Source organism: Perca flavescens, chromosome 14, assembly GCF_004354835.1.
Source record: "Perca flavescens isolate YP-PL-M2 chromosome 14, PFLA_1.0, whole genome shotgun sequence".
Taxonomy (NCBI): Eukaryota; Metazoa; Chordata; class Actinopteri; order Perciformes; family Percidae; genus Perca; species Perca flavescens.
This window is the reverse complement of record NC_041344.1, coordinates 17,868,988-17,890,255: the sequence shown is the minus strand read 5'-3', so window position 1 is coordinate 17,890,255 and position 21,268 is coordinate 17,868,988. Positions and strand designations below refer to the sequence as shown.

The 21,268-nt window shown below is 41.4% G+C and overlaps 1 protein-coding gene across 1 annotated transcript; it reads left to right on the top strand.

Moving 5' to 3' along the window:
* Positions 1 to 1,382: 1,382 nt before the first annotated feature.
* On the top strand, positions 1,383 to 18,757 carry tmem64 (transmembrane protein 64). The gene is made up of 3 exons (XM_028598426.1): positions 1,383 to 2,977; positions 15,798 to 15,953; positions 16,742 to 18,757. Exons 1-3 carry the CDS (start codon positions 2,267 to 2,269, stop codon positions 16,931 to 16,933), a joined length of 1,059 nt encoding a protein of 352 aa, XP_028454227.1. The 5' UTR covers positions 1,383 to 2,266; the 3' UTR covers positions 16,934 to 18,757.
* Positions 18,758 to 21,268: the final 2,511 nt, after the last annotated feature.

Below are 21,268 nucleotides of genomic sequence, written 5' to 3'. Positions count from 1 at the left end.
AGAATAAAGACACAAACTAACAAATAGCTTTGCTTTGTGAAACAGTTTGCCCTCAAATGAAATGTACCCAATGCAACCTGGTGATGAATTGGATTAGATTGTCAAGTGTTAAATGTTTTCACATAAATACTGAGTAATCCTACTCATAAATAAACACTGTGGGTTGCTTGCAAAACTGTGTAACAGTTCCATCTAGTGGGGTGTTACAACAGTGCAGCAGTCAATCCCACCATATAAACGAACATGATGATCTTCAAGTGTAAGGTAATGTAATCTATGTACATACTAGGTATGAATTCAAAATTCAAAAGCCTTTGAGACAGTGGAAGCGACACAACGTTTTTTGAGAACTACTACAAAAAAAGCTCTCTTTACCCACAGCTGGGAGAGCCAGGCGGAGCTGTTGTAGATGCATGAATGCACATATTGTCTGCTTCACTTGCCTCATTATGAATTTATGGTGAGCATGCCAAGCAGGAAGATTCCCCTAGGGCTACTATGTTATACTGTATACTCTTATAAATACAAGAGAATATAAATACAAACTCTGTTGCACACTAGAAATCCTACTTTTCTTTTTCTTTTTAATTAAAAATGGGTGAATTACATTTTGTGAGTGTGATATGACTTCCACAAATGATTGATGACCATACAACTTAACTCCAGTGTTGGAACATTACTCAAGTTGTGTTCTTAAGTAGTACTTAGTCTACTTTAAACTTAAGCAAACCTTTGAGTGCAAGACTTCTACATGTAATAATATCTTTGGAAATTGTGGTTACTTTTACTTGAGTAAACAATGTGAGTAGCCAACTTATGCACCAATTCTAATTGTCAGCATAGTTTATACACATATGTCCTTCCTAACAATTAAAGTAAATGTGTACATGTCCTCAAGTAATGTAGGCTACTTAATTACAATTATGAGTTACTTGTAGGCCCACTTACAAGTTTTTCCATTTTATTCAAACAAAACATGATACATTTATAAAAACATATGATGTGTTATTAAATAGTAAACAATAGTCATTTTAATGGATCTGCGTATTAAGTGTAGTTGTATAGTCTGGTAGTGCTGCTTTAATAGCCTACATAAGTAAAAAATATAACCACTGCCTCCTAATTGATAAACTGCTTCTCATTTATGTGGTTAGATAGATTTAAAATCCCTATTCATTTAAGTAATTTAATTTAAATAGTTGAAGTACTACATCATGGCATGGTAGTAGTTTGTGTGTTGTGGTAACACCGTGGATGTGGATAATAAGAGGGTAAGTGGCAGAAGTGACACAAAACAATTTGTCGTGAACCCCCGCGAAAATCTCGCGATGACAAGGATGACAATCGGAGCGCTCTGATTGGATGAGAACGTCAAACCGATTGGTCACGTGGGCTGGGGTCACTTGGCATTCTGGGACACAAACAGTGGTCTGTATGAATAGCTTTGCGTCAACAGCAGCAGTTTCCACTGTTGAAGGAAGGAAGACGGGACGGTAATAACAGCCAGCCAGCAAAGAAAGAGCAAACATTTTTTTCCCAATGCGATTTCTTCGTCTCGTTTGTCGCTCTGTTGTCCGGGAGAAGCGTATGAGGAGGCCAGCTACGGCGGTTTAGTTTCTGAAATGCAACGGTGGACTTTATTCACGCAGCGAGCTAGTTAGCTAACGACTGGAGTAAGTTAGCCTTGCAGTGATTTTTGCTAGTGCGTTAACGTTAGCTTGATGGCAACGCTGGTGGAGTCATAAAAGTTGATGTTCTTGCAACACTTCGACTCTGGTCATTTCAGTCCAAAGAAGAGCTGATTGTTTTGTAACTGCACTCAGCTTTCTTACCGTGACAGCTCCCTCCATCCTACACTATACTGTCCTGGCTGAGGGGTAGCAACTCTGAATATGTCGAGTGTTTCAGACAGAGACTACAAAATTGGCGCTTTTAAGTCATTGGACTGGCACGTTGCTCAGCTGGTTTACCCAAGATAAACATCGTTAAATTGGACAATTCGTGTAATGGCCAAGGAGAGTGACGGATTTCATCTGTATGTCTCACAACAAAGTTGCTGTCAGATTTGCATGGAAATGGGTTACCACTGCTAAAGCCATCTTAAAAGTACATAGACACGTTGCTCTGTTAAAAATTAATATTGCTAGACATGGACTTGCGCTGGATGTAAAGACTGTCTGGAAACCTCAAACGTCATAGCTGTCTTCAGGTCGGACAGTTCATCTGAGCCTTGCTGCTGGTCCCCAGAGCTCATCTGAGGGCCATCATGTCAGTGTCAGGGTCCACGACTGTGCAACTTTTCACCAAGCTTGTCAAGCATGCGGTGGGCAAGGCGCAGATCCAGCTGAATCGCTGGCTGCAGAGGACTGCCACAGATGAATGTGACAAAATTGACATCCTGATATGCAGCACCTTTGACGAGACAGGGGCCGGCATAGGGAGGTCAGATGGAGACCCTGAGGTTATCAGTGACACAGGAGGAACGACCTTCAGCAACAGTGGAGAGTTCAGACACCCATGCTGTATCACAACCTTTTGCTTCAAGAGTGCGCTGCTGGCATGCATCCTGACTGCTGTGTGCTTCTCCTCAGTTGCACTGGTGCGCCAATACCTCAAGGACCTCCTGCTCTGGGTTGAGAGCTTGGACAGCTTCGTTGGAGCCTTGCTGTTTATAGTTGGTTTAATTATTGTGTCGTTCCCGTGTGGATGGGGATATATTGTTCTTAATGTGGCAGCTGGCTACCTCTATGGCTTTGTGCTGGGCATGGGACTAGTTATGGTGGGAGTTTTAATAGGGACCTTTGTGGCACACCTGGTGTGCAAACGACTATTGACTGACTGGGTGCTTAACAAGGTTGGGAACAGTGAACAGCTCAGTGCTGTCATACGAGTGGTGGAGGGAGGAAGTGGACTCAAAGTTGTGGCCTTAGCGAGACTCACCCCCATACCATTTGGGCTCCAAAATGCAGTTTTCTCGGTGAGTATGAAAACACTATAACCAGCTTTTCCATTTCACTTTAGAAGGACATTTGTCATCATGTAGTGTCCACTGTAAACTCATATGGTTTTAAGCAGAAAGGTCACAGCAATGAACCAGCCAGGAGAAGAGCTCATTAACCTACTGGAGGATGGTTCAACAAATCACTTGCAGTCATGAAATCAAACGTGTGACCTTTTTCGATTTTAAAAAGAAATGATTTTCTTATTGCTAGGCCAACCTAACACACAGGGGAAATCATAACTACCCGGAAACCAGCCTTAAAGAAGAGACAGGGAGTATTATGTAGGCTAGATGTTATCATTTTAGTTGTGATGAATTTTGGACTTTGAACAGAGTAACTGACCTGTTACTTCACTATTCAAGGCAGACCACAACATCTAATAGCAGGAAAGAAAATATAAGGCCAGTCCCCAGAGAAAGAAAACTCATCCTATGAAATGGATTCTATTGTTGCCTAAGGACATCAAATATATGTTCATCAGTTCAAACTAGCTGTATCACATGTTCAAGTCCTAGTTAAGGTTTTTAATATTTGGAGTAATATACAATACCACGTGATTTAGTAAAGACTAAATCATGGACATTTTTTTGTGAGGTAAACCTAAAGTCATTGGTCAAGGCAACAAACATTAGGCTTAGCAGTATTAGGATATTGCTTTCACCTGCTCTCCTACACTTAACCTGAGACTGTTGACCTTCATACATGGCATGAATAATTTATCCTCGCTGATTACCCTTCTCAGTCAACCCATCTATACCTCGAAATGGTAGTATGAGCCTCAATGGATGTGTTACTGTGTATTGTAGGAAATCAGCTGGAAGGTCACGTAACATGAAAAATGTTATGCCAGTTGTAATTGAAAGATTAATGGAGAATACCCACCTGAGCGTGAACTTGATGTTATGTAGCCATTCAGGCTGAGCTGTCCAGAGTATTTCAAGCCATTCTGCTACAAAAAAGCTCATCACTGTCTCCAATTTCACCAGATAATACAATATCTCACATTGCGCTGGAAGTGCCTCACTAATACCACATTTTCAGATTGATTCCATTACATAATTGTCTTACATTAGCTTTCTCCTAAAAAAAAATCACAATCAATAAAACAAACAATATCACAAGGTTGTTTACCCTAAATATTGAAATAATAAGATTAGATTAGATTCAACTTTATTGTCATTGTGCAGAGTACAAGTACAAAGACAGTGAAATGCAGTTTGCGTCCAACCAGAAGTGCAAAAAAAGCAGAAAAGTGCAATGCGATATACAAGTATCTAGACCGGTGGTGCATAGGCAGGACAAGAAATATGACTAATAAGGCTGCAAAAATGGAGAAAACATAGATTAAGTAGCTGGAACTTCAATGTACTGGAGTACCACCAACAGCAACACAGTATCAGGTTTGCTTATATCCTCAAGCAAGTAACTGCAGAGTTACAGTTTGTTAATGTGCATGGCATATCTACACAAACAATAATTGTGACCTGACAAATATCCAAATGGGATGAAACGTATATATCTATATAAATTTGATTTCAGAGTCAGTGTGCAGGCATTTTTCATCAAGCACGATTCTCTGATTTGAAATATGAGGCTGGTCAAATTGACTCTCATACAATGCATTACTTTAAAATGACTAGTAGCATACACATGTCCAAGGATGATGTCGGCAAAAAGGACAACGTTCAGTTCATTCTAGTTAAATTGGAATTTAGCCTATTTAAACAACATCTCATTTCAAAGTACAGTGCACATTTTAAATCGATTAACACCACAGAAAGCAGCTGGATTAAAATGCAGTCAAGTCATCATATGCCATATTTCATAGATATTGTTAAAGTGAATAGTGATATTTCTATTCCCCTTAACTTTAGCTGTTTTGAATATTGCACCGTGTTTATGGAAAAATATCTGATGAGAAGAGACTCAACATAGTGTTGAAGGCAGAAACCAACAGTAGCATAAACATCCAGAAGTGAATGTGAAGGGGGCGCTTGAAAGGCATTCATAGCTTAAAGCATGAAGGAGTTGATGCACAGGCCTGATGATGTAAGTGAGATTCACAAGTACAGTAATTGCATGTTACAAAGCCAGTAGGTTTTCTGGGGTGACTGATTTACTGAGACATTTCTTGGTGGATTGGGTTTTGGCGTTTGCTTTTGATAGCTCTATGCACTCACAACAACCCTACAATAAACCCTTACTATTTGCAACTCATTCAAAATATTCTCACTTCTGGTAAATGTTGACTTTACATTTGATTGAATTCTATTGGAAGCTGTTTCTAATGATTTTTCAACCCCTATTTCCATGCATGGGGGTACAAAATCTTAGAAACTGACAAACAACAAAATTATCTAACCCCAAACAATAATCCCCTTCCCTACAGCCTCCTTCAAAATTTAGTTGACACCCCTTTGTTGTCAGTGTAAACAAATTAGAAATAAAATGTTTTGCACGTGTAGTATTTATTACAGAGAAATAGGGTGTAGATCAGATTCCTGTTAAGAGTTATGATGCCTTACTGTCATTTGGATGATGCTTTAGTTCTGATCCTTGCATGTTACATTTACTTTGCACTAAAGATCTTAATAAAATTAGAAAATAATCACACAGTAATTCGCACAGAAGTTTACAAAAAAGGCCTTACCGTGTGGTTATTTCATATAAGACTATTTATTGAATTACAAGAAAACATGTTATATCGTGATATGTATCGTTATCGAGATATGAAATGAACTATATATTGGGATAGAAGATTTTGGCCATATTACCCATGCCTACTGCTGTGAATTAAATTTAGGCTTGAATTTAAGCTCCATGCTAAAAAATAAGGCAGTTTGTGATGCTAAAAATTAGGATTCCTCTGTGTTAGTACCACATTATGGTCACCTTTAAAAAGACTTCTTTTGAACAGGACATACAAACCTAGCAGATGGTTTTCTTTTGCCTGACTAACTTAAACGGTTTCTCTTTGTCATCTGTTCATACAATGGGCTCCGTGGGTGGGACATAGCTCTGTTAGCATAAGTGGCAATGTCTCACTTGATCATGCTTTAACAGTTGTCAAAACATTGAACTTACTGTTCCATTCTGCAGTGGTGAAAATGAGATGTCAAAGTCTAAGGGGCAGGTGGTTTACTCTGTGTTACCCAACTGCTGCCTCTGTCAGTGTCATTATTGGTTCTTCATAATCAGTTTGTCAGGGTCAAATTAAAAGGCTAGCTAGTTGACAGCCTTGTGAAATACTATTTTTTGCTTCTGCTTGCTCTGGGTCATTATCTACAAGGAAAGCAAACAAACACTTTTAGGAAAAGAAAAGCTGTTACAAAAATGGGTCATATTTGGTTGTATGCCAGTTTGAATTTGTGATATTTGGTTAATTTCAACTCATGACAGTTGTTTGTCTTTGAAAATGCAGCTTATCTGTGTTTGACTCATCGCATGAGTTTTTGACATTGCTCCCTTCGACATATTTTTAGGTTTACAGATTTATAGACAAATAGATTGTTGTTTCTTTTTTACTAATGCGCTTGCATTTGTGCAAAGGTTTGGCCTCATTTGGCCAGAAACACTAATATTATAATGTAGCTCCTCTGTTACAGCTAGATGTGTAAATAAGCAACTGTTTGCTAACAAGTTTCCTGGAGATAAAAAGGGATGATATGGCAATGTCGTGCTGTGTATTTTCTCATTTATGAAAAACTTGTGCAAGGACATGAACATGAACATGTGCAAGGATCAGAATGTAAAGTATCATCCAAATGACGTAAATATTGCCATAACACAGCTGGTTTTTCAGCACTGCGATATAAATTATATAGAAAAATACATAGTAGACATTTTTATGTCGTTTTGGTGAAATAAATCGCCCAGCCCTATTAACCATCATTCAAGGTCAGTGGGACTGGAGAAAATCAGGCTCCTCACACACCTCAGTGTGACAATTTTTTTTTTCCAGCTGCAGAAGTGAAGGTCAGAGTGGAGCGTTCAATAGAGAAGATAAACCTTTCCCACCAGATGCAGGCTAATAAGCTGAAACTTCCTGTTTGCCTGCCTTTTCTACTACATTTTCACGTCTCTGCCCGGAAGGGTTTCAAACCCAGCTTAAGTCTCTTAACTATACAAATCTTGTAATTCATCTTACCCGGTTGTTGTTATTAAGCCTAGCTGATATTGTATATTTATTATCTTATTCTCCACAATAAAAGGTGAAACTAAGGGCTAAGGAAACTTAGGGCTGGGCGATATGGAGAAAATCAAATATCACAATATTTTTGACCAAATACTTCGATATCGATACCGCAACGATATTGTAGTGTTGACTATTGGTGCTTTCACAAAATATTTACACAATGAGATTTTTGATAAATAATCATCAGTAATGTGGATATAATGACTAAGTGGGTAAAGGCAAATAATAGAACAGTTACAACAGTCTGGTAAGTTCAGAAAATGACATAACTTTACGGTAATGCATCCTTTAAAACCAGGAAAAGACACCACTAATGCCATATTACGATATCCAAAATCGAAGACGATATCTAGTCTCATATCACGATATCGATATAATATCGATATATTTACCAGCTCTAAACTAACTGGGTGGGTCATTCCAGGTCTGTGCTGTGGAGTTATGTGTTGTTGCTCTGCCCTTGATAAGCACTTTCTGTGGATGAGGCTAAATTTCACCGTGCCCCCTGCTTCTTTCTGCTGAAGTTGATGGTGCTACGTTATAGCGGGTAACCTAAAACAACACAAAGACTGCATTAGTTAGCAAAACAATGGGACAGCTCAGGAAAAATTATTGTGAATCCTTTTGTGGACGAAGTAGACGTATTCAGCTCCCCATGTGTATTTTATTACATTTTATCACTGCTCGCTGGCCTACCTCCATCCCTTTGCTGTCATAATGAGCTGATGAAGCAATTGCCGAATTCCTTGTGTGATTTATATGACCCTAACTACAGGCAAACATGTTTGTGCAGCCTTTGATTACGTCCTGTTCTTTACCCTTCAGTACAAAGGGTAAACCCTGTGTGTGTCCAGATAAAAAGGGAAACCGCATCACAGTAGCAATCCTGAAATTTACTATGCAGTCAAGTCTTCCTGTTTTGTTTACAAGCACAAATTCAGACCTGCATTGCTGCTGATCTGAATAAATCAGGTCAAGCCTAGGATGGGGCATGTTTTCACTTGAATTTGCAGATTATTTCGATACACAGGCTTTCAGAAGCAAGTAGGAGGTTCAGTAGGAATTCTCTGCGCGGTTATAAAAATACCAACTAGCCCTTCCTTGGTCGTATATTACACCGCTGCATACGCTAGATGCCTGGGTGGGAGGAGACTTCAGAGGACATGTGCTTCACAACTCAGGGATGATGGCTGAGAGAAAAAGAATGCATTCCTTTTATACGTCTGCAATTTCACAGGCTCACACGCCATGTCTCCGAGATCTGGGGCCCGTTTCAGAAAGCAGGTTTAGTGAAAACTCTGCGTTTGTTAACCCTGAGGTGAGGGAAACTCTGGGTTTTCTGTTTCAGAAAGGGAGGTTAATGAAACCTGAGAGAGAGAGAGAGGGGTAACTCCAGCCCATTTCAGAAGAGAGGTAACTTAACCTCAGAGTCAGTTACTATGATAACTGAGCCTGTGAGCCTAACCTGGTCAGGAGCAGGTTTTCTTCAATAAACTTTGAGTTTCTCTCAGTCTCCTCCCTCTGACACAGCGCTCTTTCATTTCCTCATTCATTCATTCATTCAGTCTGTATCAGGCGCATTTTAGCACAGTTTACCTGCATGAATTTAAAAAAACGGTTAGTTTATTAACTGTGTTAGGCAGACTATAAAATGTTTTATTTCTCAAAACATGGCATTTCCTTTTGTCGACGATCCTGTTTATGAAGAAGCTGTATTATTTCTTAGGGAGTTAAACATACGTCGGGAGATGATATTAAGGCCCAGACTATAGATGAATTTTCATTTCCAGATACTAGCCTACCTATCAGTTATGTAGCCTACATAACCTTATCCGTCCTCATATCACTAACGTCACCCATCGTTGACATGCTCTATATCCCAGCTGATTATTTGTGTCACATTCCGTTTTTTTGCAAACGGCAGTTTTCTTTGCAACATTGGTGACGCGGAGCATCGATCTATAAATCTCTGAGATTATTCCTTCAGAGCGCTGTGCAATGCGAGAAAATCTCAGAGTTGAACCGGGCAGACACATCAGTTTTCATCAGACTCGCCCTGGGTCGGGTTAATTAAGTCTACTGCTAACTTACAACAATAATAACATTACCGTTGCCAAAACACCCCCGTGAATCAAGTATGGAAATGAAGTGTTACATTTGTTAACGATCACACGACATGAGATGTCTCTCTCACTCTCTCTCTGTGTGCGCACACACACGGTCCGGTTCTGGTGGTTGATGAATGCAGATGTGTGCTGATTAGCTCTCATAACGGGCCGGATGGGTAGCACACTGCCATGTGTCCATGACGCTAATGTCTGCTTACTCTTACTTACACATTTTCATTGTGATATTTTGTGATTACATTCTAAATCTGCCCCGTTCTCTGTCGGGTAAATACAGTAGTACAATGTCTTCCTCTGATGTAGACGTAGCCTACACTGTAAGTCAGTAGTGGAGGTGCATATTAAGTGGTTTGGGGTCCTTCTTTTGGTAATTTTGGGGTACAATTTGGTTTTGAAGAATTCTACAAGCAGCAATACCACAGGCCAAGCAATCGCCCGTTCCAAACAGGCACATTTTCAACGGGCACTGCACTAGTATTAGTAAAGCCAGTGTATAGCAAGGCGACGTCAGAAGAATGTGACTCGCTCTGAAACGGGTTTTTTTTTAAAAACATTTTTGTAGTGTTCCCTGGACACGAACCAGTAAGACATTAACCAGACATTAAAAAGGAGTTCCACAGTATTGCCGGTGAATGATGTAAACCTAATCAGTGTGTAGTGTGATAACAGGAGAGGGTTTATGATTTGTCACTGTGAGGAGACACTTGGGCTGGATCTAACAGAAATATTTTCCAGCCCTAATAGCATTTTGGCTGAGGCAGTGTCTTACAGCAACTCACCGCGACCCTTGACACACTGCTATCAGCCACTGTGCACACAATGCCAAGGTCACATCCTCACGCATTAGCTTATGTCATCACTTAATCAAGGGATCAAGGGTGACAGCAACGCAGATAATTGTTTTGTACAATATTTAGTTGGTTGTACATAGATATGAAATGCGACGATGAACAGGATGTGTGATATATATATATAAGTATCTTGCCAATTTTCACAGCTTTTCTCAAAAATTGCATTATAGCTTTGATCTTGTTCTTTAAACAATATTTTATTGAAGAAAATTTGAACTATGCATCTGTATCATTTTCATTTTTAGTTGGTGTATACATACATGAATGAATACATACATACATACATACATATGCATAGCTACACATTTAACATAGTACAGTGAAGAAGAGCTAAGTAGGTACGTGAATAAATAAAATACAAAATAGCTTTACAGTTTCCTTGCATACATTATGAGTTATGAGATTCTGTGTTCCATTTGGAAGGTTGGAGACAGTGTCATAGGATGTGTCAGTCAAATGATTCAAGTCAATATATTAATCTGAATGATCAGGGGATACAGACATGAGTGTGTGATACAGAGTTGAGTGGTTGCCAATATGAAAAGAATTTGTCTGGTTGTAAATTTAATTTGATGTAAAACTATTGGACTCTACATTAATGCTGCCATCAGTCTGCGACTGGCCCCAGCCGACCCTCGTTGGAAAAAAGACACTTGCCACCAGGCTAAACAACTTTTCTGGAGGAAACCCTGGATAGTATATAAATCCATCCATCCATCCATCCATCTTCGTCCGCTTATCCGGTGTCGGGTCGCGGGGGGAGCAGCTCCAGCAGGGGACCCCAAACTTCCCTTTCCCGAGCAACATTAACCAGCTCCGACTGGGGATCCGGCGTTCCCAGGCCAGGTTGGAGATATAATCCCTCCACCTAGTCCTGGGTCTTCCCCGAGGCCTCCTCCCAGCTGGACGTGCCTGGAACACCTCCCTAGGGAGGCGCCCAGGGGGCATCCTTACCAGATGCCCGAACCACCTCAACTGGCTCCTTTCGACGCAAAGGAGCAGCGGCTCTACTCCGAGCTCCTCACGGATGACTGAGCTTCTCACCCTATCTCTAAGGGAGACGCCAGCCACCCTCCTGAGGAAACCCATTTCGCCGCTTGTACCCTGGATCTCGTTCTTTCGGTCATGACCCAGCCTTCATGACCATAGGTGAGGGTAGGAACGAAAACTGACCGGTAGATCGAGAGCTTTGCCTTCTGGCTCAGCTCTCTTTTCGTCACAACGGTGCGATAGATTGAATGCAATACCGCACCCGCTGCGCCCGATTCTCCGACCAATCTCCCGCTCCATTGTCCCTCACTCGCGAACAAAACCCCAAGGTACTTGAACTCCTTCACTTGGGGTAAGGACTCATTCCCTACCTGGAGAAGGCATTCCATCGGTTTCCTGCTGAGAACCATGGCCTCCGATTTAGAGGTGCTGATCCTCATCCCAACCGCTTCACACTCGGTTGCGAACCGATCCAGTGAGTGCTGAAGGTCGCAGGCCGATGATGCCATCAGGACCACATCATCTGCAAAGAGCAGCGATGAGATCCCCAGCCCACCAAACTGCAACCCCTCCCCACCCCGACTACGCCTCGATATCCTGTCCATAAATATTACAAACAGGATTGGTGACAAAGCGCAGCCCTGGCGGAGGCCAACCCTCACCTGGAACGAGTCCGACTTACTACCGAGAACCTGGACACAGCTCTCACTTTGGTCATACAGAGATTGGATGGCCCTGAGTAGAGACCCCCTCACCCCATACTCCCGCAGCACCTCCCACAGTATCTCCCGGGGGACCCGGTCATACGCCTTCTCCAAATCCACAAAACACATGTAGACCGGTTGGGCATACTCCCAGGCTCCCTCCAGGATCCTTGCGAGAGTGAAGAGCTGGTCCGTTGTTCCACGACCAGGACGGAATCCGCATTGTTCCTCCTCAACCCGAGGTTCGACTATCGGCCGAACCCTCCTTTCCAGCACCTTGGAGTAGACTTTACCAGGGAGGCTGAGAAGTGTGATACCCCTATAATTGGCACACACCCTCTGGTCCCCCTTTTTAAAAAGAGGAACCACCACCCCAGTCTGCCACTCCTTTGGCACCGTCCCAGACTTCCACGCAATGTTGAAGAGGCGTGTCAACCAGGACAGCCCCTCCACACCCAGAGCCTTGAGCATTTCTGGACGGATCTCATCAATCCCGGGCTTTGCCACTGTGTAGTTGTTTGACTACATCAGTGACTTCCGCCTGGGAAATCGGCGACAATCCCCGTTATCCTCCAGCTCTGCCTCTAACATAGAGGGTATTAGTCGGATTCAGGAGTTCCTCAAAGTGCTCCCTCCACCGCCCTATTACCTCCTCAGTGGAGGTCAACAGTGTCCCATCCTTACTGTACACAGCTTGGATGGTTCCCCCTCCCCTCCTGAGGTGGCGAACAGTTTTCCAGAAACACTTTGGTGCCGACCGAAAGTCCTTCTCCATGTCTTCTCCAAACTTCTCCCACACCCGCTGCTTTGCCTCTTTCACGGCAGAGGCTGCAGCCCTTCGGGCCCTTCGGTACCCTGCAACTGCCTCCGGAGTCCTCCGAGATAACATATCCCGGAAGGACTCCTTCTTCAGTCGGACGGCTTCCCTGACCACTGGTGTCCACCACGGTGTTCGTGGGTTACCGCCCCTTGAGGCACCTAAGATCCTAAGACCACAGCTCCCGCCGCAGCTTCAGCAATGGAAACTTTGAACATTGTCCACTCGGGTTCAATGCCCCCAGCCTCCACAGGGATGCACGAAAAGCTCCGCCGGAGGTGTGAGTTGAAAGTCTGTCGGACAGGGGCCTCCTCCAGACGTTCCCAATTTACCCACTACACGTTTGGGCTTACCAGGTCTGTCCAGAGTCTTCCCCACCCCTGACCCAACTCACCACCAGATGGTGATCGGTTGACAGCTCTGCCCCTCTCTTCACCCGAGTGTCCAAAACATACGGCCTCAGATCAGATGAAACGATTATGAAATCGATTATTGACCTTGGCCTAGGGTGCTCTGGTACCAGGTACACTTATGAGCATCCCTATGTTCGAACATGGTGTTCGTTATAGACAATCCATGACTAGCACAGAAGTCCAACAACAAACAACCACTCTGGTTTAGATCAGGGAGGCCGTTCCTCCCAATCACGCCTCTCAGGTGTCTCCATCATTGCCCACGTGTGCGTTGAAGTCCCCAGCAGAACAATGGAGTCCCCCACTGGAGCCCCATGCAGGACTCCAGTCAAGGTCTCAAGAAGGCCGAATACTCCGAACTCCTGTTTGGTGCATATGCACAAACAACAGTCAGAGTTTTCCCCCCACAACCCGCAGGCGTGGGGAGGCGACCCTCTCGTCCACGGGGTAAACTCCAACACAGCGGCGCTCAGCCGGGGCTTGTGAGTATCCCCACACCCGCCCGGCGCCTCACACCCTGGGCAACTCCGAGAAGAAAAAGAGTCCAACCCCTATCCAGGAGTATGGTTCCAGAACAGAGACTGTGCGTGAGGTAAGCCCCACCAGATCTAACCGGTAGCGCTCCACCTCCCGCACCAGTTCGGCTCCTTCCCCACAGAGAGGTGGCGTTCCACGTCCCCAGAGCCAGCGTCTGCCGCCCGGGTCTGGTCCGTCCGAGGCCCCTGACCTTCACTGCCACCCATGTGGCATCGCACCCGACCCCAACGGTTCCTCCCACAGGTGGTGGGCCCATGGGCTGGAGAGATGGGAGCCACGTCGCTTGTTCGGGCTGTGCCCGGCGGGCTCCGTGGCAAACCCGGCCACCAGGCGCTCGCCCGACGAGCCCGCCCGTCTGGGCCTGGCTCCAGGCGGGGCCCCGGCTTCCTCCGGGCAGGGTCACTCCATCTCTACCTTGCTTCTTCATTGGGGTTTTGAACCATTCTTTGTCTGGCCCCTCACCTGAGACCACTTTGCCTTGGGAGACCCTACCAGGAGCACAAAGCTCCAGACAACACAGCCCTCAGGTTCACAGAGACACACAAACCTCTCCACCACGATAAGGTGATGGTTCACGGAGAAGTAGTATATAAATATATATTTTAAAAAAAACTTCAAGACATTAGAATCATTTGGCTTTCGAACGTATTTTACAGGGCAATATTTTGTCAGCGTTATTTCATTTGTGCTGCACTCAAAACAGTGGGTCTGGATTGGATGGTTATGTGCAGGAAAATGCAGTGATTAGTTAATTTGTTGTTGTAAATAAGGAGGATAATTGAAAATATATATATATATATATATATATATATATATATATATATATATATACACACACACATTTAAATATAATTTGAAGCCAGTAAATGTGTCTTCTTACATTCAATTTCGACAGTTGATAATCAAGTCATACACCAAGATATTTCTTGTCAACTTTATGCAGAGAAATTGCATCAGTACAGGTTATTGCACAGGAACCAGGTTTGAATTTGAGTTTCTGTCTGACACCAAAGATTATAGTATAGGACTTTGTTTTGTTGTCCAAAATGTATTATTATTATTTAAAAAAATAAGTTGAACACAACAGTTATTGAAAATGTATGGTAAATTATTTACATAAATAAAGAAGAGAAGTGGTCCCAATGTTGAGCCCTGGGGCACACCTCTTTGTTGAATCAAAAGACCAGATTTACTTCCGTGTAGGACGACACTTTGATTTCTGTTATGCAAGTATGAATTGAACCACACATCTGCATTTTCAGAAAAGCCAATAGAATGGAGCTTATCTAAAAGCAGATAGCGATCAACAAAATCAAAAGCTTTAGTTAAATCAATAAAGATGGCACCTGTGAGAGTAGGGAGTAGTTGCTGCGTGATTAGACCTGAAGCCAGATTAAAATGGTGATAGGACATTGTCGATACTGAGATATTGTGAAAGTTGATTATAAATAATGTTTCTGAAGACTTTAACAATGGGACATATCATTGATATAGGTCTATAATGTTTTCAGATCAAGTACATCACCTCCTTTATGGAGTTGAGTGATGCATGCACATTTCCTGATAGCTATCGGCAAGTGGAATATGCAAAGCTAGTTTAATGAACCTGTTTTCTATTCCATCAAGTCCTGCACCACTGTTTACATTTTATTCATTAATAGCATTCTGAACCTCCGTTGGTAAAAACTTTCCTAAAAAAACAGCAAGGTGAAATATTACTGAAGAAGCAAGTCAAGTGAGAGTCAGGTAATAAGGTAGAACATTATTATTATTATTATTATTATTATTACTTTTGTCAGCAACCCACCCCTTCTTATAGTTTCTATAGGTACAAATATTACATTCTTAAATGTTTAAACTAATGGTAACACCCTTAGTACAAAAATGTTTTGTGTGTTGAAGAGCAGTTTGGTAAAAAATGCCAATAATATCCTCTCTAATATTATGTATCACTACTGAAATCTACAAAATAGTGACAGTCAATTAGCTTTAGTTTTAGCTCTTGCTCAAATGATATTGAACTTCAACCTTAGTCTTAAATATGAATGCACAATGGATGCTTTTTGACTGAATTATAGTTTTCTATACTATAGCTTAGTAAAGGTTTTTCCAGTGTGCTTAACTCATTTTTTTAAGTTTGTAAGATGTTTCTCCATTTTCAGATCACAGACGTGTCCTTGCCAAACTACCTGGTGGCCTCCTCTGTGGGTCTGTTGCCCACTCAGCTTCTCAACTCCTACCTGGGCACCACGCTTCGCACCATGGAGGACGTCATCGCTGAGCAGAGCATCAGCGGCTACTTTGTGTTCTGCCTACAAGTGAGTTGTAGCAAACTAGTTTTTTTTTAGTTAACAGTAACAGGAAGTTTTTCCAGAGATTTCTGATTAACTTTATAGCTGTAAGAAGTAGGGATGCACCGAAATGAAAATTCTTGGCCGAAACCGAAAAAGAGGAAACCAAGACCGAAAACCGAAACACCGAAAGAAATTATGCCAATTATTAGTACCATTGCATTTACGGCTATGACTGTGTACTAACTTTACTAAAATCAAGGCATTGCAATTGTATAAATTAATATTAAAGTTTAATTAAAAAAAAATATCTAGCAGAAATATGGCTACAATCTGATAGTCACATACAGTATATAGTAGCCTAAGAACAGAAAAGCTTACCTATTATTATTATTATTATTATTATTATTATTATTATTATTATTATTATTTGAGGCACTTTCTTGCAGGATTTCACTGAACATATCGGACAACGAGGGTGCATGCCCCTCATCTGGTGCAGAGAGACGAGTCTTTTTTTTCAGTGCTCTGATCTCCTCCTGCGCTGGGCGCTGCTCTGTGCGCGCTCCGTTTCCGTCTCCACGCGGGTTCTCCGCATCCATCGCGGCCTGGATCATTTCTCGTGCGCCCTGCTTTATTTCCACATCCAAGTAATGGTCTTTATAACGCGGATCAAATACAGTCGCGATGAAGTGCAGAGGATCCGAATAGATCTCACTGAAACGTGTGCTGACAGACTCTAAGACAAGAAATGACTGTTGTGTACATCTTTGTGTCAAACACAACATTGTGACTTCTTCCTCTTTCCTCTGCAGATCGTCATCAGCATCGGCCTGATGTTCTACGTCGTGCACCGGGCACAGGTAGAGCTCAACGCAGCCATCGCTGCCTGCCAGATGGAGCTGAAGTCGTCTCACATGAACGGTTCCTCCACCAATCACAGCGGGTTCACCTACTGCAGCAAGAGGGCTTCAGCCAGCAGTGGAAACTGTATTAATGTGGTGTGACCGTGAATCCACACGAGGCAGTAGCTTGTATGACTTGGTCACCTAACTGTAAGACTGCAGAACTCAAGGGAACCCTTTGAGTTAAGACCGTGTCTGAAACATTTTGGTGGTTTATAATTTTCTACATCATATTCTGACCACCCTTGTGAGAAAACCCTAAAAGCCTATGTCTTTACGATGTTCTAGAAGTGTGTGACCACGCACCTTTTAAAGAAATGGTGCTGATGGAAATGGTTTTGCGGTACATTATCTTGGGTTTTTTTTTTTTTTTTTTTTTTGATGTACTTAACCTATTCTTAACTTAATTTACTCTTTTACAGTATATGTCAATGAAATGATAATGTTTAGAGATATCAGAGGTGGCTGAGTGAGCGAGTGAGTGATTAAAAACAATAGCTAGGTATTAACTGCCTGCTAACACTATGAATGTGCAATCTGGAGCTTTCTAGAGAATCAAGGAATTGTTTTTCCATTTCAGTCTCAAAAGAATGCAAACCTATGCAGCTTTCTTTCATACTACATCTTTTTGTTTTATTTTAGGAGATTTATGATCGGTTTACATCCAGTGCTAATTCACAGTAACAATAATAAGGGCCTTATTAATATTTTTGCAAGATTTGGCTTTTTAGTCCTGTTCACTTTTGTGAAGTGTCATATTTTTGGACTTTGGAGAAAGGGGGGAAAGCTCTCACCAAGCATTACTGTGTGATTTCTGCTGGCTTACGACCACATCAGCTGAATTGGCCTTGTTTGCCCGGAGATCATTTTGGCGCTTCTGCAGTTTTAATAAGAGCAGCTGGCGGGGGGGAACAGATTTCACAGAAGGAAACTCAGGAATGTTTCTGCCAGCAAAGTTGAAGTGCAGCTTGATCAGCTCCTTGTAGCACAGCCACATGTTCTGCTAAAGATTCCCACACTGAGCTGAAACTGAGATGTCAAGCTTCCCTGTAAATGTTTAGAATTCATTTTGATTTTACATTTGTTTTACAGTTTTATTTGGCTATGAGATTATGCATTAGGATAATTACATAGTTTTTGCTTAAGATGGTAGGTTTGACAATTCTGTGCAATACATCAAAGAATGGTGACAAAATGGCATGAATGTCATATTTCAGTGCTGAAACCAAACTAATCACAATTGCTCTCACGCATCAAAAATAATACAAACCAGAGTCTGTGTTTAAAGTTTTACTTACATTATAGATGAGTAAGCTAGATGAGATAAAGAGGCTGTTATTTTTGTATGTGCTATTCTTTGATAAAACTTATCAGATGCCATGACACTGGCCCCACCTCAGTTGAGGCTACATGTGACTTATGAGTGACTTTATTTTATAACTTATCATTGCTGGTAACTAGAAATGATCTGTAAACAAAGTTTTCATGCTATAGGTTCTCTTGCACAGTCCACTACAAACATTATTTTCATACAGATAAGTTGAACTCTGAAGGGATGTGGTTGGTTGAAAGTTAAAACTTGTGTGTCTCAGAAGCTGACAATCAAACACAACATGGACACTAAAAGTGATGAATGTGATAATATTTTTTATTTTTACATGAATTATTTCGATGCTGCTCCTCAGACAAAGTCTGGTTGAGGAATAATAAGGGCTCCTATATGAAATATTCATCTTTATGTCCCTGTATTTGTAATGCTGGCACAACTTTTTTTTTTTTTTTTTTTTTTATTTTTGAACTAATGTTTTTCTTTCTTAAAAGCCAGATTTAGGGTTTGCTCTACACATTTCATGCTGTCAGCTCTCATTAAAGTTTGGTTACTTCCATGCAAAATGTTGGATGAAAGTACCCCATTCCTGTCTTGAATTTAGCAATAATGTTTGAAAGTCAACAGCAAAAGAAATATGATACAAGTCCGACCAATAAGATCTGTTGCCATGTGTTGGGAATAGCTGTTTACTTCTGATGTGAAAGATTAGCTAGTAACCATTTATCTTTCTTTCAAAAGTGAACATAAACTGCATGTTGAGTTGTTAGTCCATGTTCCACTGTAAGGTTGAGTATTAATATTCCCAGGTTTGTGTTTCAGTGTTCAACCTGCCGTTTACCTCCCGCTGCCTCTGACTGACATTTTTGCGCTGCCAATGATTTGGAAGAGACACACAAACATCTGTGATCAGAACAGCTTGTTCAGATTTGTAGCACCTTCTTTGGAGGGTCCCTAAAACTTACTGATCGCTTATTGATGTTTAGCGATCAACCTTTCGCTCCTGTCACATGAAAATTTTCTGAATCCAACTCGGACACATTTTCTTTTTTTTTTACTTGAATTAAAAGTTTATGTAGAGAGAGATGAGTAAATTGTATGGCTGAAAGATTTATAAAATCTACTCACAAAATGTTTTTGTTTCAAAGCTATAGTGCGTAGTTACTGTCGCCCCCATGAGGAATTCTAAGTAATGACAACAAAATTGTCGGTGCATCCACATGATACAAGCCTTCCTTGATCGTGCACATGGACTTAGCTTTGTAGCAACCCATTTGGCAATGGTTTGAATGTAACGGATGTTCATTAAAATAAAAAACTTACGCACTAAAGCTTTAATGGAAATTAGTTTTTCTCTACATACACAAGGCTTTCACCTGACAGCAATGACATTTTTTAGGAAGTGTCCCTAACCTCCAAACAAAGTGTGATTCGATGAAGCTGTTCTGCTCAGAAGTGGAAAAGAAGTGGACTTTATACCATGATTAATGCAAAAATCAAATACATGAAACTCAATCAGCCACCGCGGACACACTTCATATTTTAGTCTCTCAACTGGGATTTTGAAAACGTAAGATTGTGGGAAAATGAGCAGTTTTACAGTAAAGACTTTGGTTCCTCCTAGGTTGGTTCTACTTAACTTAGATATAGTTATGCAACAACTGATTCCTACGGGAAGTGTATTTCATAGACACCCACACAAGACCTGAATCTGGGATGTAACTGCACACACAACTGGACTGTTAAAAGTAGTACAGTGTTATAACATTAACTCAAAGGGTCAAGCTAAGGGTCTCGTTTGATGCTATGAAATGCAATACTTCCCATCTGCATCAAGTGCATTACATATATACTGTATTTTGTAATACAGAGAATTTTACAGTGTATTAATATAGATATTTATCACTGTACAATGCTTGTTCAATGTTATTTATGAAAGAAAATAAAACCTGTCAGACTTTGTTACAAAATCTTTGTTCAGTTTTTTTTAACTACATATATTTTAAAAACCTTATGGATTTATAATCAGAATATTTTTAATTCAAGTTAAAGTATTTACGCTTCTTCTAAAATAATATCAATCAAACTTGATCTTAAAGGAATAGTTCAACATTTTGAGACATACACTTTCCATTAGCAAGTTGAATTGATACAACTCTCGTGTATGTATGCTAAATATAAGGCTACAGCAAACATTGATAGTAATATTTACATGAGAGACGTATAACCTTACCAACTAACTTTGCCAGAAAGCATGTAAGCGTAAAATGTCAAACTATTGCTTTAATGTTTTGTATGTAGTCCACTCCTCTAATTATTGTCTAATAATTTACAGCTCAGGATGCCTTATGCAATAGTGAGTCAATTCCTGTACTTGTACTTCGTTACTACTGTCGTTATTTAAGATAGACTTTAGCAGCCTTAAAGTAACTGATATCAGTGGGAAACTCTGACTTCTCAGCAAATGTTTTCACAGAAATGCGTTGCTGATTACATTTCAACTCCATGCTATCTTTGTTTTGTTGAGCACACACACACACACACACACACACACACACACACACACACACACACACACACACACACACACACACACACACACACACACACACACACACACACACACACACACACTCCTAGCATGAGTCCCTCAATATTACCTGGCTTCATCCTCGACCCTTTGAGAGTGATGGAGGACAAAATGTTCTTGCTCAGAAGATTTCCCCTTATCTTGCAAACCTCTAAATAACTGTCAGTCCGCAAATATGCAGCAGCACTGTACAGCCAGAAATAATGCTGGCTTCTGGGGCAGTTTGCCACAGCAATTTTGAAGGATATCAGTGATGGATGTGGCGGTGGTGACGAGTGTGGAGCACCACTTACGCTTGCCCTTGCCTTGCCTTGCCTGTGACAAGCTATCTGTACAAGGGGAGGTGGGGGTTTGTGTGGACAGTGTCTAGCAGACATGGTCCAGATAGATCCATCTTGTGAACAGGGCTGTGCCGATGTAACCACACACACACACACACACACATGGGAGCACAGTGGGAAAGTTGCCCACAGCCATCTACTCACAACCCAAATACAACAGAAATACAAAACCCCAAAGA